Here is a 15174-nt window from a genome sequence, read left to right as displayed (position 1 = left end):
AAAAGAGCGGGAAAGCCGCTGTTATCGGCTTATGTAAATTCGTATAAATTATTAGTGGGCAGAGATTTGTCGGACTAATCCTAGTTACTGCGTTGTGAATACGAAATTTGGGGTTAATACAGTTTGCAGTTTTTGAAGGGTGAATGAACTTTTGTTTGCCGCTTTCACTGAATGTTAAAGAGCGGTATGTAGAAAATGTTCAGAACTTAGATAGAAACTTAAATTTATCGTTTTAAAGGCTTCCAGGTAGGGGAGCGTCTTCCTTCACCCTTATGTAGTCAGTGTTCCATTAGTTGCTTCATCTTTGATAATGCGAACTGCTAAGGAATGGAATGGGCTCTCATCATCGTCTGAGTTTTCAGATAAATACAACCTGGGGTTCTTCAAAGTTGAACAGGCTGTAACTGAACCAGTGAGATACACTCTTTGGCCTCATCTGCACGTTTCACCCAGTGATGAAAAAAAAACAAGATGTAGCGGAATGATTTCAAGGTTTACTAACATGCCTATGTATTTTGCCTATTGTAATTTGGAAGTACATACTCTAAAAACATTACCTCGTACAGTCACCGGCATTAATATCTGCCACAGCGGAGCGTGCGAAATATCTGACACGTCCTTCCGGCCCTAGAAATAGAGTCATATCAGATATTTATGCACGCTTGTTGTGTCAGATATTGGTGCTGGTGACTGTACAAAGTCGGTCTTGGAAATAAAATAATAAAACACATTTCTCTTTTAAAATATGTATTTTTTATAACAAAATGTTACATGTTAACTTAAAACAGCAATTATTAATATCAGCGCCGGCCTAAACTCCTTTTAGACTTTACAGAGTAGAGAAAAACATGTCTATGAATACTACTTCTACTAGATGATAATTTCCAAAAAAATGACGGTAAACTGATACTTGCTCCCATAAAAATCTGACCTAGGTACCAAATTATATGAATTTAGTTAGTTTAATGATTTTTAACATCGGTTAATTTCAGTATTTAATCGAGGTAATCTTAGAAAAAATATGTAGGTACCCTTTTACATAAATCGTAATTAGGTTTCAAAATCGAGTGCCATATGGCACTCGATAAGACTCGTTGCCCGATCGACGAACAAAGGCTAGTAACGATTATATAAAATACTACATTGTTTTTCGCATTTGGTGTTTTCTCCACCTAACAACGCCTAAAACCCCCTGGACCTCATCACCCCCAAAAGGTTAAACCATGTTTCGTAAGAAGTCAATAAGACACCATCGTACATAACAGACAGAAAAGCGACGGAAAAATTGCACTGCATTAGTTCAAAGAGCTAAATGACAACTTTCTACGATCTTCAGGAGTAGGTCAATTTTAGTAGTTAGGTAGGTACTAAACTTACTTTTTCTGGAAATATCCAAGGAACCGCTAGGCTATAGCAACCGTGGTAGCCTAGATTGCAATCGCTCTATCCCAAGGCCGGCGCTGGTTCATCAATAACATATTACATTTAGCAACAGTAGAGGATGGTCAGTTGTAAAGCTCAAAATTTACAGACGACTCTATTACTAAGGTAATAATAAGGTGTTTAGGCTTTCCTGAGCTCCACCACTGCATCGACTTTTGCTGCTAACTGTACAACAAAACAATTTTACAACACAAGCGTGGATTGTTGCCAGATCTTAAAAAAATAATACGTTCTAGTAAGCAGCTGTACTACCTTGTCATAAAATACAATTTTACACATTCTTAATTACTTACAGTCAAAGATAAAATGTATTAATTCAACACATGTTCCGGCTAGCGTGAGAACTGCATTTGTCTGTAGTCAATGTTCTAAATAGTCAGGTCTTTATCGCACAGGACGAATCATTCGTGTGATAGAAAGTGATGGAATAAATGTTATTATTTGTTTACAGAACGGTTTTCACACTTAGCGATTTGAGATCCCAACTGCAAAAAAACACTGTTGTCTCATGCAACTTATAATATTGAAACGAAATGGCTATATTTTCTTAGCGGCCGCTGGTGCTGACTGAATGTGGTAGAGACATCGGCTCAACGACGTACAGTTAAAGAAAAATGCTGTATTCAATCTAACAACTATCAAAGTGTTCTTATAATCTGGCACTTCACTTGGCATTGCAAGTTGCACTATTAGTAACTCTCACTTTCACGCTAGAGACGATATATTGGCTCTCTTTCGATTCGAAAATATGTCGGCAAATACGCCAAAGATGAATCTGCTTTGCATCGAGATAATTTAAACAATTCTTTTATTCCAAGCTCTCTCATTGATTCAATTCGGTGTTGGTTCTCCGGGAGCACCAATCAGGAACCAGCGAGTGCGAGCTTTGACAGACATGTTGCGTACCAGTCGCTTCTTGTCGTCCAGAGATGGCGCTAAATCGAATAGCACGTCTTGCTTGTACGGTAGTACCAACTGCGTAGGGTAGGTGTTCGCTATGTCGAATAGACATTGGAGGCTATTTATTCTGACATCCTGTAAAATAAATGAGTGTTTTACAACATTACATAAATCTATTTGTGTTCATGGAAGCGATTACCCGATAAATTGATAGTGGTAGCGCTAAGGCTGCGTTTCTACCAGAGAGGATGCGTTGCGAGTGCTAGATATGAAACAATAGAAACGCATCATTTACCTTTCCTCGCTCCGCTGAGCTATTTCCGCTAGAGAGCTGTGCATAGGATAGATAAATGAAGCGTTTCTGGGCATTTTCACAATAAAGTGTACCTTTGAACATGAAACTACCGTGAGACTCACTCATAATTAATGATATTGTAACGGATAAAACACGTCTTAAACCGAGTTTAGCTCGACACGTTTTGGGCTATTTCGTAGCCCTTCTTCTCAGGAGCACGCGACTCGGCGGCTGCCGCAACACGCACACTACGCGCGCGTGTACCTTTTTTTTAATTTTGGAAAAATATTGTTTTTCCTACTCAGAATCAAGAGTACAATCGATTCAGATAGTTAAATGACAGTTTTGTGATGTTTTTTCACACACTCAGTATGGGCGTCACAAAACTGACTCAGAAAATTTTGTATGAAAAAGTTAAATACATTTTGAAAGACAACGTACACTTTTTTATGAAAACGCCCTTCTATTGGTTCATTAAAAATACATTCCTCGCAACGCATCCACGCACATCTCTGGTGGAAACACAGCCTAAAAAAGTGAGTATTAACGCATTCACTGCCACCTGACTTCCACAGGTGCCACCGACGCACATGTGCGTTCAAGATTTATGAATAATTATGACAACGGCACTGGGTGAAGTTCCGAAAACGCATATATGCGTCGGTGGCAGTGAATGCGTTAATTCTATTTGAAGTTGAATAGCAACGTAGTAACAATGAAAAATTAGCAGATGCTCGGGTGGCCGAGCCACTCAGCCACTCCACCACTGAATGCTTGCAAACATTGCACTAAAGCCCTCGAACCCAATTTTGGTTTCGGTTCTAAATTCGCCATTTTTTTTTGCCCACAGAAACCGAAACCGAATATTCGCTCGAAATTTATTTTCTTCATATTATATAGTTTTGTGATGAAATCGCACCCTTAGTGTAGGTATGTTGAACTTACCATAGACTTAACGTATTTAGTCAAGACTAACAATCGAGGCAAAATAGTCTGAGTACTGTCTGCAATAACCATGTGTTTCGTTTTAACGAAGTGCGACAAAACATCAGTCATGACTAACAACAAATCTTTATTGTCGAATAATAACGAATCTATTACTAGAGGCGCCACCTGAAAACAAAAGCAAACAAAAATATGGTATTTATTTGACAATTCCTCAAACTGCCATATCCCACTAATTATAAGTGGGGAAGTTTGTAAAGTCTGTTTGTTTTTTGTTACCTCACTACGTCTAAACCGCTGAACCGATTAAGATGAAATTCGCTATACAGATAGTTTGAGTCTCGGAGAAGGGCTGAAGGACATAGGACAGTTTTTATCCCGGAAAATAGCATAGGTCCCGCGGGATAGCGATAAACGAAATCTACAGAGACGGAGTCGCGGGCCACGGGCTATTCCTGTATTATTAGTATGAAAATATAGATATACAGCCAAAGAAAACAATAATTAGGTCGAAAATTAAATTAAGACTGTTTTTTTTGTAATACCTATCTATACAACCTGTCTCTTTCTAAAACTCCTCTATGCAGTATAAGAAGGAGTACTTGGGCGACCGAGCTTCGCTCGGGCTAAAACTCGATAATAAGCGTTTACCCAGAGATAAGACCAAGCTAGATCGATTTTTCATTCCCGAAAACCCCCACATATATAGAAAACATCCATATATATAATATACACAAGAATTGCTCGTTTAAAGGTATTAGATAAGGCGAGCATAGCTAGAAGTCAATTAAATGGCATATTTACCTTCTTAATTTCATTATTAAGTACACTTTTAGGCGCCCTCTCAAGAATATACGCCCAGCTAAGTAGAACACTCTCTTTTGTCTGACATGACACTGCCAGCTTTTCTGTGAGCACCGAGAAATTCTGGAACATTCTCTGCCTGTACAACAAGCTGATTCTGCAGTGATATTTGGCATTCAGATGGTCTGGGAAGTCTGTCATGATGAGATGGATGGCTTTAGCACCCAGTTTGGTATAATTAGGGTGCGATAACACAGCTATTATCTGGAATTTCAAGGAAAGTAAACATTAGGCACATTTATTTTGGAATGTAGACCATGACTTCAGAGATGCATGCATATATAGCCCATTTTATCTGTTATTGCATATTTTAACTAAAAAAATTGTGATAATGCATATTTTAGCCATATTTGCAACGATCCTGGGTATATATGATAATTAATTATTAACTGCCAGAAATAATAAGTGCTACTGCCTAGTTACGTCAGTGGATGTGGAATGGACTTTTTCTGCTTATAAAAATATTTTGTGTTATTGAATGTATAATTTTTGTACCAAAAATTTGAAAAGTATCTCATCATTAAAAACCAAAGAATATTTTTTTTAAATACCTTATTGCCTTACCAATTGTTTCTGATAAAAAAAAAACTAATATCTATCCAATATTGCATTATAATCCAGACTCTAGTGACTACATTCAATGAACTTCTGATATTTCGACATATCTACCAGAGCGTCATAATCAAGGTCAAACTGAAGAATATGTGGTCTACATTCCGTAACAAATAAGTCTAGCAGTTATGCATAAACGTACGTCAAGTTGAACTGGAATATAATAAAAGTATGAATAAGTTACCTTTTGCAACCAAAAATGGAACATGTCACTTCCCCTCAGCACCAAAGCTTTAGCTATCCATCCATACAGCATAATCACCTTCGGGCATAACTGTTCGTCATCCCTGTTGCAAGACGACAGATGGTTCTTCAATACTTCATACAATGCATCAAACTTATCACCAAAAGGTGCTTTATTCAAGAAATGAGCCACAAGACCACAAGCTTTATTCCTTATTTCATCATTATCACTCAGCAGAGCCCATTGTAAACTCAAAGACATAATATCAGGAAAGTTTGGCTCGTAAACGGTTTCATGTAACGAGTTGTACAAGCATTCTAAGACGACGAAATAGGACTCTTCCGTTTTAGATTTTTCTAGAACAAATTGCATGTGCTTTGAAAGGACTATTTGCTGTTTTTCAGCCGGCAAACTGCTCATAGTGTTAGATATTAACGCAAAACCGTGCGTGAGGGATTCTTTGGTAGTTGATGACAATTCCTTTAATAGCCACGTTAATATGGAGTTTATAAGTCCGTAATCACTTTCAATCTGAGTCACCTTTTGAACTGTGTACAAACTCGCATTTGACATAGACTCGCTAAGCGCTTCGACTACTTTAGATGCGTCTTGATCATCCGAAGTTATTACTTTCAACATTTCCTCAATAATTACTTTCGTGAAGTCATCAATGCTAGCCAAATTAGATAGTAAGTTCAGACGTTTTTGCAATGCATCTTTATCTCTGGTCAAATTGTCTAAATCACATTTACCTTTAACAACATAGCTCATGATTAACTCTGGATATTTTCTAGCAATTGCATGCACTGCTTCAACACTCACACTTAGCACATCATTCTCTTGACTGTGCTGTATATTATGTATTAAAACTTCAACAAAAGGCAACACAAGCTCAGACTGCAACACGCTTTTCACTCTAATCAGGGTTTTAAGCCTGCTATTTGGTATTCTTTAGACGGTTGGCTCACAGCAGTCAAACACAGTTGGGGTATTTCTATGATTTGTTTTTCAATTTGTTCCGTTACCTCCCAATGTTTAGTGATGTCATTCAGATCGCCTAAAAAGTCTAGTGTAGCAATTTGTAATTTCGGAGACGGATTGAGTTCATAATAAGCTAATGCGGCTGGGATCATGGCTTTAGTGACAATGACACAGGATTCTTTTGAAGCATTTGCAGTTGTCAGCAATACTTTTGTAGCTTGGACAAGCTGAGCCACTGTCGTTGACTCCGCTATTGCGGTCTGCATGGATATTAGTATGCCTTTGATGAAATTCTCAAACACTTGATCTGTATTGGCAGAGGTGGCCAATTTTGCAATTAGTGTTGATAGAGCTTCATGCGCTGACATTTTGAGTTCGTCATCTGTTTTGTGAGATATTTCCCTGTTCAAAGAAGACCATAGCGCTTTCAGAAAGGGTCCATATGCTTCTGCTTTGAATGTCCTACAGCTCAGAGCCTGTAAAAAATCGTCGTCAGGTTACAGTACTAGATAACACAAATTATTAAGTTACATCGACAATGTTCGTCAGCGCAGACAGGGTTTTACACAATACTGAATTAAAAATCGAATGTAAGCATTAAAGAATTTGTTGCGTTGTGTATACAACAGAACATAACAGATATTGTGTAGAATATGCATTATGCAATGCTAGTGTTGTGAAAAATGCTCATTTTATTATTAGAATCGTTATTTCTTATTTTCACAGTAGCGGAAAACCCAATCAACCCAGACACAGTGACGATGGAGCTCCGCGTTTTGTGTAGTTTTGGCCCTTTGGGCTGATGCAAACTTAACATTACTTAAAATTGGGAAAAACGCGATTGTGAAAATAAGATTCAGTAAAAAGGCATATGTATTGGGGAAAAAAGCATTAGGAAATAACGATTCTGGTAAATTGATCTAACAAGCCCGTTTTGGTTTATTAGGGTAAACACCAGAACAGCCTGTATAATTCTAAATACAGTCAACAGCACATCATGGTATTCAAAACCGACCAATTTCTTCTTCAGATTTAATCTCCAAACAATGGAGTACGAGGGGCGTTCAATATAAAAGTGAGAATGAGATGCACTCTTTCAATATTAGGAAATTAAATACTGGCCGGCAAAGCTACTATCTAGCTGATTGCTATGAAAAAAAAAACTGTCTTTTGTTTAAAAAAAATACGGTACTTTCTTTGCAATGCTATTGAGTACATCACAGAGTACATTTAACTACGTTAAGAATAGAGTGCGAAAATGGAGAAGAAAATTGAACTGCTCGCCGTTATCAAAATTTTTTGAAAATTTTTTCGACGGACCAACTCAATTTAGATTTGCGGCACACTTTAGGGTCTAATGTTCTTCCGTATAGTCGCAAGTTGGTGCACGAATTTAGACGTGAAAAAATCGAAGATGGACGACCCCGCACTGACTCATTTACACAGCTTGGGCTTCAAAAAAAAATGTGTAAGCGCAAACCTTACTTTGGCGGATTGTCGTGTCACGATCATTTTTATTTTTTAAAAATGTTAAGATTTTTTCAGCAGGTAATAAATACATGAACGTTTCGGTATGAAAAAGGTATCAGCGCGTTGGGTACCACAAGAATGCTTACTGACACGCAAAAACAAACTAGAATCGAGATTTGTCAAGAAGCTTTGGACCTGATACAGCAAGACGGGGAACTTTTTTTGGCGCGATTTATAACAATGGACGAAACATGGCTCCATCATTACGACCCTAAAATGAAACTGCAGTCTATGACATGGAAGAGGCCATCATGTCCAACTCCGAAGAAATTCAAGATGGGCCCATCTGCCAGTAAGGTCGTGGGGCTCTGTTTTATGGGATGGTAAATGGGTAGTAATGATTGAGTATCTCGAGCATGGAGTCACTATTACGGACACTTTATATGCCAAACAAATAGCAACATTGCGCAATGAGATCCGCGAAAAACGGCAAGGTAAACTCTCGAAAGTTGTGCTGTTCCACCACGACAATGCCCCGGCACACAAGCAAGTCCGCCATTGCAATGGCTGCAATTCGTGATGCCGGGTCCGATATCTTTAAGTATCCTCCGTACTCACCAGATCTCGGCCCCAGTGATTTCTACCTATTTCCGAGATTGAAAGAATACCTGAGAGGCCAGAAATTTTAAGACGACGACGCGGTAGTCGCTGCAGTACAAGATTTTTTAAGTACTCAAGATGGGACCTTTTTTTAAAATGGAATTTTAAGTTTAGAAAAAAGAGTATTATGCTAAAAGGTGACTACTTATGTCGAAAAATAAAATTCAATTTAATAAAAGTTGTTTATAACGTTAAAGATTTCCTATAAGTTCAAATGGTCAAAACATAGATTACGTAGACAAATACATATACCTGGATAAACAGGTATCTTTCAGTACAACAAATAATATAGAAGAAGTGGAAAGAAGATGTAAAATAGCTTGGAATAAATTCTGGTCCTTAAAGGAGATTATACATTAAATATTAAAAAAACTGTACTTGATACCTGTCTTCTGCCTACCTTATTGTATGGTTGTCAGACATGGGCTTACACACATAAAGTTAAAGAAAAAATAGAGACAACACAGAGATCAATGGAAAGAAGTATACTAAAAATCAGGAAAATATATAAAATAAGGTCAGAAATTATAAGGAAAAAAACGAAACTAACTGATGCCTTAACACAGGCTTTAAAAGTGAAATGGCAATGGGCTGGTCATATTTCGAGATTCCAAGACAATAGATGGACCATAAAAGCAACGAGTTGGAAGGGGCCATTAGGAAAAAGAAATGTCGGCAGACCAACAAAACGGTGGGCTGATGATATTGTTGAAAAAGCGGGGCGTGACTGGATGACCCTCGCCAAATAGAGAATTGTGGAAAGAGAAAGAGGAGGCCTTCACCCAAACGGGATCCGCATCACAGAAAGATAACTAACCCTACTAACATTAGATTAATAAGTAAAAAGTAATAACACAACTACTAATAGTACTTGAATTGTAAAATGTTTGATGTGGAAATAAAAAGGCTTATTATTATTATTATTATAACATACTCATTCTCACTTTTTATTGAACGCCCTCCATCCATTGGGGAAAATTGTCAGTTTGTGGTAACTTGATGTGCTGTTACTTGTACTTACCGCGAGCTTACTAGGGGCGCTAGGGTAATGGTTGCACACGGGCGCTACATGGGCTAGAGACGCCTCTGCTTACCAGTAAAAACAAACAAACTAACCAGTAACTTCAAAGAATCCATCTTAGCTGTGCGCAGGGTTGAATCCAATTTATCAATCAATAGAATCAAGCATTGCTCTCCAAACTCGGGTATAGCACACAGACAAGGACCCAGCTCATCCGCTAAATCTTGCCTGGACACCGCTTGAGGATCATCAGGTGAAGGATGAAAATCTATAGGGTAGTAGCATGATATCACTTCAAACATTCCATCAACTAAATGACCTAGTGGTATGTGCCTTAAGAATGTTGGTATGAATTCAAATAAGAATAACAAGTTTCGTGGGTCTCTTTCACCATCCATTGCTGATATGAAGCCATAGGCAAAATTTGGTCCCATTGATTTCATATCTGAAACATAAATTATGACATACAACGCAAAGTCAGCGATGAATTTCCAGCGTCAACATCTCATAAGCTTGAAACACACAGAGAACACGCGCGAGAAATAAGCGTGACGCGGTACTTCGTGTGCTCTCTTTTACCGTAGCTCAAATACTACAACCGGCACTGCCTACGCGCCACGCGCACCGCTCCGCCACCGGCATCAGTGTGTTTCTAGCTATAATGCGCACGCTGCGTCATTATTAAATTTTTTAAAAAAACTCAAGCGCAGACTATGAGCAAACAACACACTGAATCAAATGTGTAGGCAACACTATGGCCATGGACAAGCCTACCAATGTCTTTGCGGCAATAGGTAAGTATGTATTGTCGGTGTACCCTTTCCGGCCGGTTTGATACAATTGTGCAACTATCCTGAGTGTGCGTGAATCATCTTTTCACAAACCACAATTAATTGACATTTTAGAAGAAAATTCGGAAAAACAGTGTCTCGGCCGGAAAGGGTTAAAAAAATCATACAAAGTTAGGAATGATACAACATTACTCATATAATTATTATTATTATTTGATTATTACTGTAGCAGTTTTTTTTATTGAAACATATTCATAGTTGCACTTATATTTTTGGGATTGTGTAGACTATTTTTAAAATTGTTTATTAAAGTTGCAGTTATAACAAGTGCAAGGAGTGAATTGCAGTAGTTAGCAAAGCTGTAGGGCGAGAAATATTAAATGACACTGGTTTTAAACTTAAATAATAGTATGTAGCAACCATCTTGGGTTATTTTACATTAGTTATAAACTTTACAATAAATATTTTCCACTATTACATAATAATTCTCTTGGACAAAAGATATCATTGTTTATTACTTACGTTCAACATCTTTCTCCAGTAATTTCTTTATAATCAAGTAGATATTCAGCCTATCCTGTCTAACTTGCGACTGGCATGGCACTTCTCTGAACAATGCTCTCAAAAACTCGCCACTTTTCTGCATATCATAGTTCTCCATCTCAAATATAGCTAAATATCCTTCTAGAACTGGTGGTATGACCCTATGATAATCTCTTAAGCGGTCAGTGTAAAAATTTGATATGAACCTCACTTGCATTTGTGTTAAGTAATCTTTTGGTAATTCCTTTAATACTTTGGTGAAGAAACGCATGCCTTTTTCCCGATATTCTACCTCTTTGCTTGTGAGCACACCGGCCATGTTTTGTACCAGGCACATTATGTCTATTTTTGCAGATACAATGTCTGAAAAAGAATGATTTATTTAAAATTGTTTTAGACTAGGTAGGGTCAAGAGTTAGGAGCTTAGGAGACAAAAACAATCGTCACATCATTGTTTAACGGCCAAATATAATCTAATAAATAACAAATATAAAATAACAAAGATAAAAAAAGACGACAATGAAATCGTACGTCTCTAGGATTTTTGTAATCATAACCTTAAAGATTGCCTGAATAGTATCAACAAAATATTACTTACCCGCAACAATGCACGTTGTACTCTCGAATATTTCGTCACCCTTAATAATTTCGTCAGAAAGTTCAGGAGTTTGCCACACAGATACCATTTTAATAGAATTTACAAATGAACTTGTAACAAATTTAACAGAACTAAAAACCAGATTGATTTTAAGAAATACAGTATACCCTGTATGCAGTAACTATGGTTTACACGTAGTATAAATTTGCCAGATGTGTTAATTTTACATATTTTCGATTATTTATGAGCAAATATATATTATTACATTGAAACACAAATTCAAGGTTTAAATTTTAGGTTTAGGTTATAATATTTTTTTAATTGTTATGTGATGTCAACTGCTTTTATTTTACCTTTATCCCACAAACGTCAAACAAAAATTTATTTTTTCTGTACAAGCTGAGGCGTTTTATTTTGTGTTTGGAACCGACCGACTCGAAATCGGTGCATGACAGCTGTCAAACAAAGTCAAAGATGTCAAACTGTGAGCATGCTGCTTCAACCTATTTTGTAAAATTCGTCCAAAGTGGCGCAATAATTATTTTTTAAAACATACCACGAAACACGAAACAGCTCAATTCAGGCATGTCGCACAAGACTTTAATAGACTTTGTGGTTAAATACCATAAGCCACGGCTTTTAAACAGTGTTGTGTTCTTCCCAAGTAATGGGAACTCTTATTTCGGTAGAAGACTGGTGGTACCAACGGCTTCTGCATCACCCACACCTAAGACCCAGTCGCCCAGGAGTTTCAGCACGACTACCGCAAAATATACAGATGTTGAATCAGAGAGAAAAAGCCAGTTTGAAGGGAAATTCCAGCTCATGTACACTTGCAAGAAATGCAATACTAGAAGCGTGAAATTTATCACCAAAACTAGCTTATTACAAGGGCGTCGTGATTGTAAATTGTGACGGATGTGAGAATAGGCATTCATTGCTGATAACTTGAACTGGTTCAGTGATATGAATGGCAAGAAGAATATAGAAGACATTATGGCAGAAAAGGGAGAAACTGTGCAGAAGATTTTGTCGCAAGAGCTAGAGTTTATTGCAACAGAATTGGTCAAAAATAAAGAGTCTGCTGCCGAGATCTTAGATGCATTACCAAAGTCATGAAGTATTCATGGTATTCTTTAGTCTGTTAATAATTAGGAATTGTTCCAGTAGTGTTGCAGTCTGACAAAATGTTATTGAGACTGCCCATAAATAAATATAACAGCTTTATATGCATTGTTTTCAAAGCATAATGTTTAGCTAATGGCAACAAAATTATGATAGTAGCACTAGGTGAAAGACATTCAAGACACTAAATTTGTGTTAGTGTTGAAATTCACATGCAGAAATAGTGTTATATCATCCAGTTACTTTACTTTTAATTTGCCAATGATTAGCTTTGGTAATAATGTACAGATTCACAAAAGCTGGCACAATTGGATTAAATGAGTAAATCAAAGTAACAACTGTCTTACCTATATTTGAATAAACTTCACACAAATTTGAAAATGTCATACATCTGTCTGTCATTGTACTACAAAAATCTTAAATGTATCTTAGCGGGATCTTGGTTCACGCTGTCATTGTTCATCCACCATTACCTCTCATATTTTGTTTTCTAAATTTTTTTTACCATACAACGGCAAACCTACTAGACACTGGCAAATTGTCCTCCTATGGACAGAGCCATATTTAATAAAAAAACAACAACAACAACATCTAAGTGACATCAATTTCGTTCAATCCATTCACGCCAGCTCCTATTAATCGGTCTGTAGTTACGTTACTTAGTTAATCTATCCTTGTATTTTCTTAATGTATTCATTGATATTTATGTTTTTCCAACAATTTACTGTAAATCAATAAATAATACAACAAAATAATTGATTATGATTTATTTCTCAATATCTCAGGCTTTAAATAAAATAAGTCACAAAAATATGGCTTCTATAAAAGTTAACATTTATAAAAACAATGTGTGGTATGTACTCTATTATTATTATGAATAGAACTACATAATCTACAAATAATTTATAAGTGATCCTTGCCATATTAGATGTACATCTAACTATTATATTGGTATTTATTTTCTTGGTACCAGAAGTTCACTAGATAAGATGCGCATGAGTGCTCAGTGCCGGATTAAAGCTATTTGATGCCCTAAGCAATCCACGCTGGTATAAGTAGTCATAACCAGCCTTACCTTCTATTTGCTAGCACTTTTTTTGTGGTGCTGTTTATGGTGCCCCCCTCCCCCCCTTCCTAGACGTGATGCCCTAAGCCAGTGATGGGCAAAGTATGGCCCGTGGGCCAACTCCGGCCCGCGAAGGGACTTAATCCGGCCCACCGACGTTCCTTCGGAGTGAATAGTACCTACCTCTATGGCCCGCTATCATAATATAATTTCATATTTTGGCAAAAACGTAAAAATAATATAAAATAGTATGGTGTAATTCTGACCCACCTCTAAAATATCTGTAACTTTCTGGCCCTCCATGAAGAAAGTTTACCCACCACTGCCCTAAGCAATTGCTTAATTTGCTTATGGGCTAATCCGGCACTGAGTATGCTGAGGAATTGGGCAGGCAGGAGATTCAGATGCAGTGTACACCATGCTGATATCCATGACATGCTCCATGACTAAGTCTCTGATTAAGACATTTGAAACTGTCACACAATGATGAGATAAATTACATGCATAATCTGATATACATATTGCGTTATTTAGAACTAAGATAATAGAGATGTCACTAGTTTATCATTTTGATGTCATATTAAAGAAGCTACATAGATTTTTTTTAATAGAAATGCTTTTTAATAAAGCTAAATGAAAATAGTCAGATGATAGAAAATAGTAGTAGGAAATTAATGTCTGAGTGTGACATTGATAATAGAATAAACATCAAGCCTGCAAATAATGTCGAAAAATAGTGTTGAAAAGTCCAGAAGGTAGAGCACCTTTTGGCTTCAAAATCTCCCCAAGTATCCCAACATAGTTTAGGAGTTATGGACTATTTTATGGTTAAAAAAAGAAGTTAACAGAAAAACAGCTTTTGAGAGATGCTTTGCTTTACCTATAGAATTTCACTTGACACTACTTCTTGGGACAACATTAATATTGAAATTATGGAAAAAATATAGCTAAGTTTTGAATTGAAACATGGGAGAGTAAAAGTGAAAAAAAATAGTAATAAAAGTTGGAAGAATGAGCACCTAGTAGAGCAGAAGTAGATGAAAATTCACTAGTAAAGTAGAGCAATCAGGAAAAATAACGGAGACAAGTCAAGTGACTAGCTCAATAATAAGATATTGTTTTGCCAAGTAGATATGACAGACAAGACAAGTACAAAATATTTATTACATTCATGTCTTATAAGAGACTCATTAAACAGTGAACTTTTTAGCAGTATTATGACTAAGGAGGAGCACATGTTTTGCTGGTACAAGCCTAAAAATCTTGCTGTAGTTAATATGGACCAGGGCAAAGAAACTAAATGATTCAATTATGTATAAATGGCTCTTATTCTAGCAAAGTAGATAATATAAAATGAACAATTCTTAATCAGTATAATACCTCATTTTAGAGGTGCAAATAGTGATAAATATAGTACTATATTTGACCGATAAAAATATTCATATTGGCACCAACTGGTAGACATGTAACTGTGGTAATCATTGCAAAATAGTCCTAATCCTAACAGTAATAAGGCACAGTGTAATCACATGGTATTCTGTTAATATCTTATAAAGAAAATAAAAATTGTGCGTTATAATACCACCAAAATAATGGTTATGTACAAAATTGTACAACATACATATATTGGACTTACAAAAATGTATAGACTTTAATAACTAGTTTGTGGAAGTATA

General features: G+C 36.6%; 1 protein-coding gene and 1 pseudogene across 1 annotated transcript; one reads left to right on the top strand and one right to left on the bottom strand.

Annotated features, from left to right (window-relative positions):
• Nucleotides 1-730: 730 nt before the first annotated feature.
• LOC141436156 (MMS19 nucleotide excision repair protein-like) lies at nt 731-11620 on the bottom strand. Its single transcript, XM_074099038.1, is given in 8 exon segments — nt 731-2478; nt 3584-3751; nt 4388-4651; nt 5244-6175; nt 6178-6700; nt 9471-9820; nt 10689-11072; nt 11308-11620. Coding segments are annotated over 8 exon segments (2913 nt in total). The 5' UTR covers nt 11396-11620; the 3' UTR covers nt 731-2274.
• A 255-nt stretch (nt 11621-11875) lies between these two features.
• LOC141436188 (uncharacterized) lies at nt 11876-12647 on the top strand (annotated as a pseudogene).
• Nucleotides 12648-15174: the final 2527 nt, after the last annotated feature.

This window comes from Choristoneura fumiferana, chromosome 16 (assembly GCF_025370935.1).
Source record: "Choristoneura fumiferana chromosome 16, NRCan_CFum_1, whole genome shotgun sequence".
Lineage (NCBI taxonomy): Eukaryota > Metazoa > Arthropoda > Insecta > Lepidoptera > Tortricidae > Choristoneura > Choristoneura fumiferana.
This window is presented reverse-complemented; position numbering and strand designations above follow the sequence as displayed.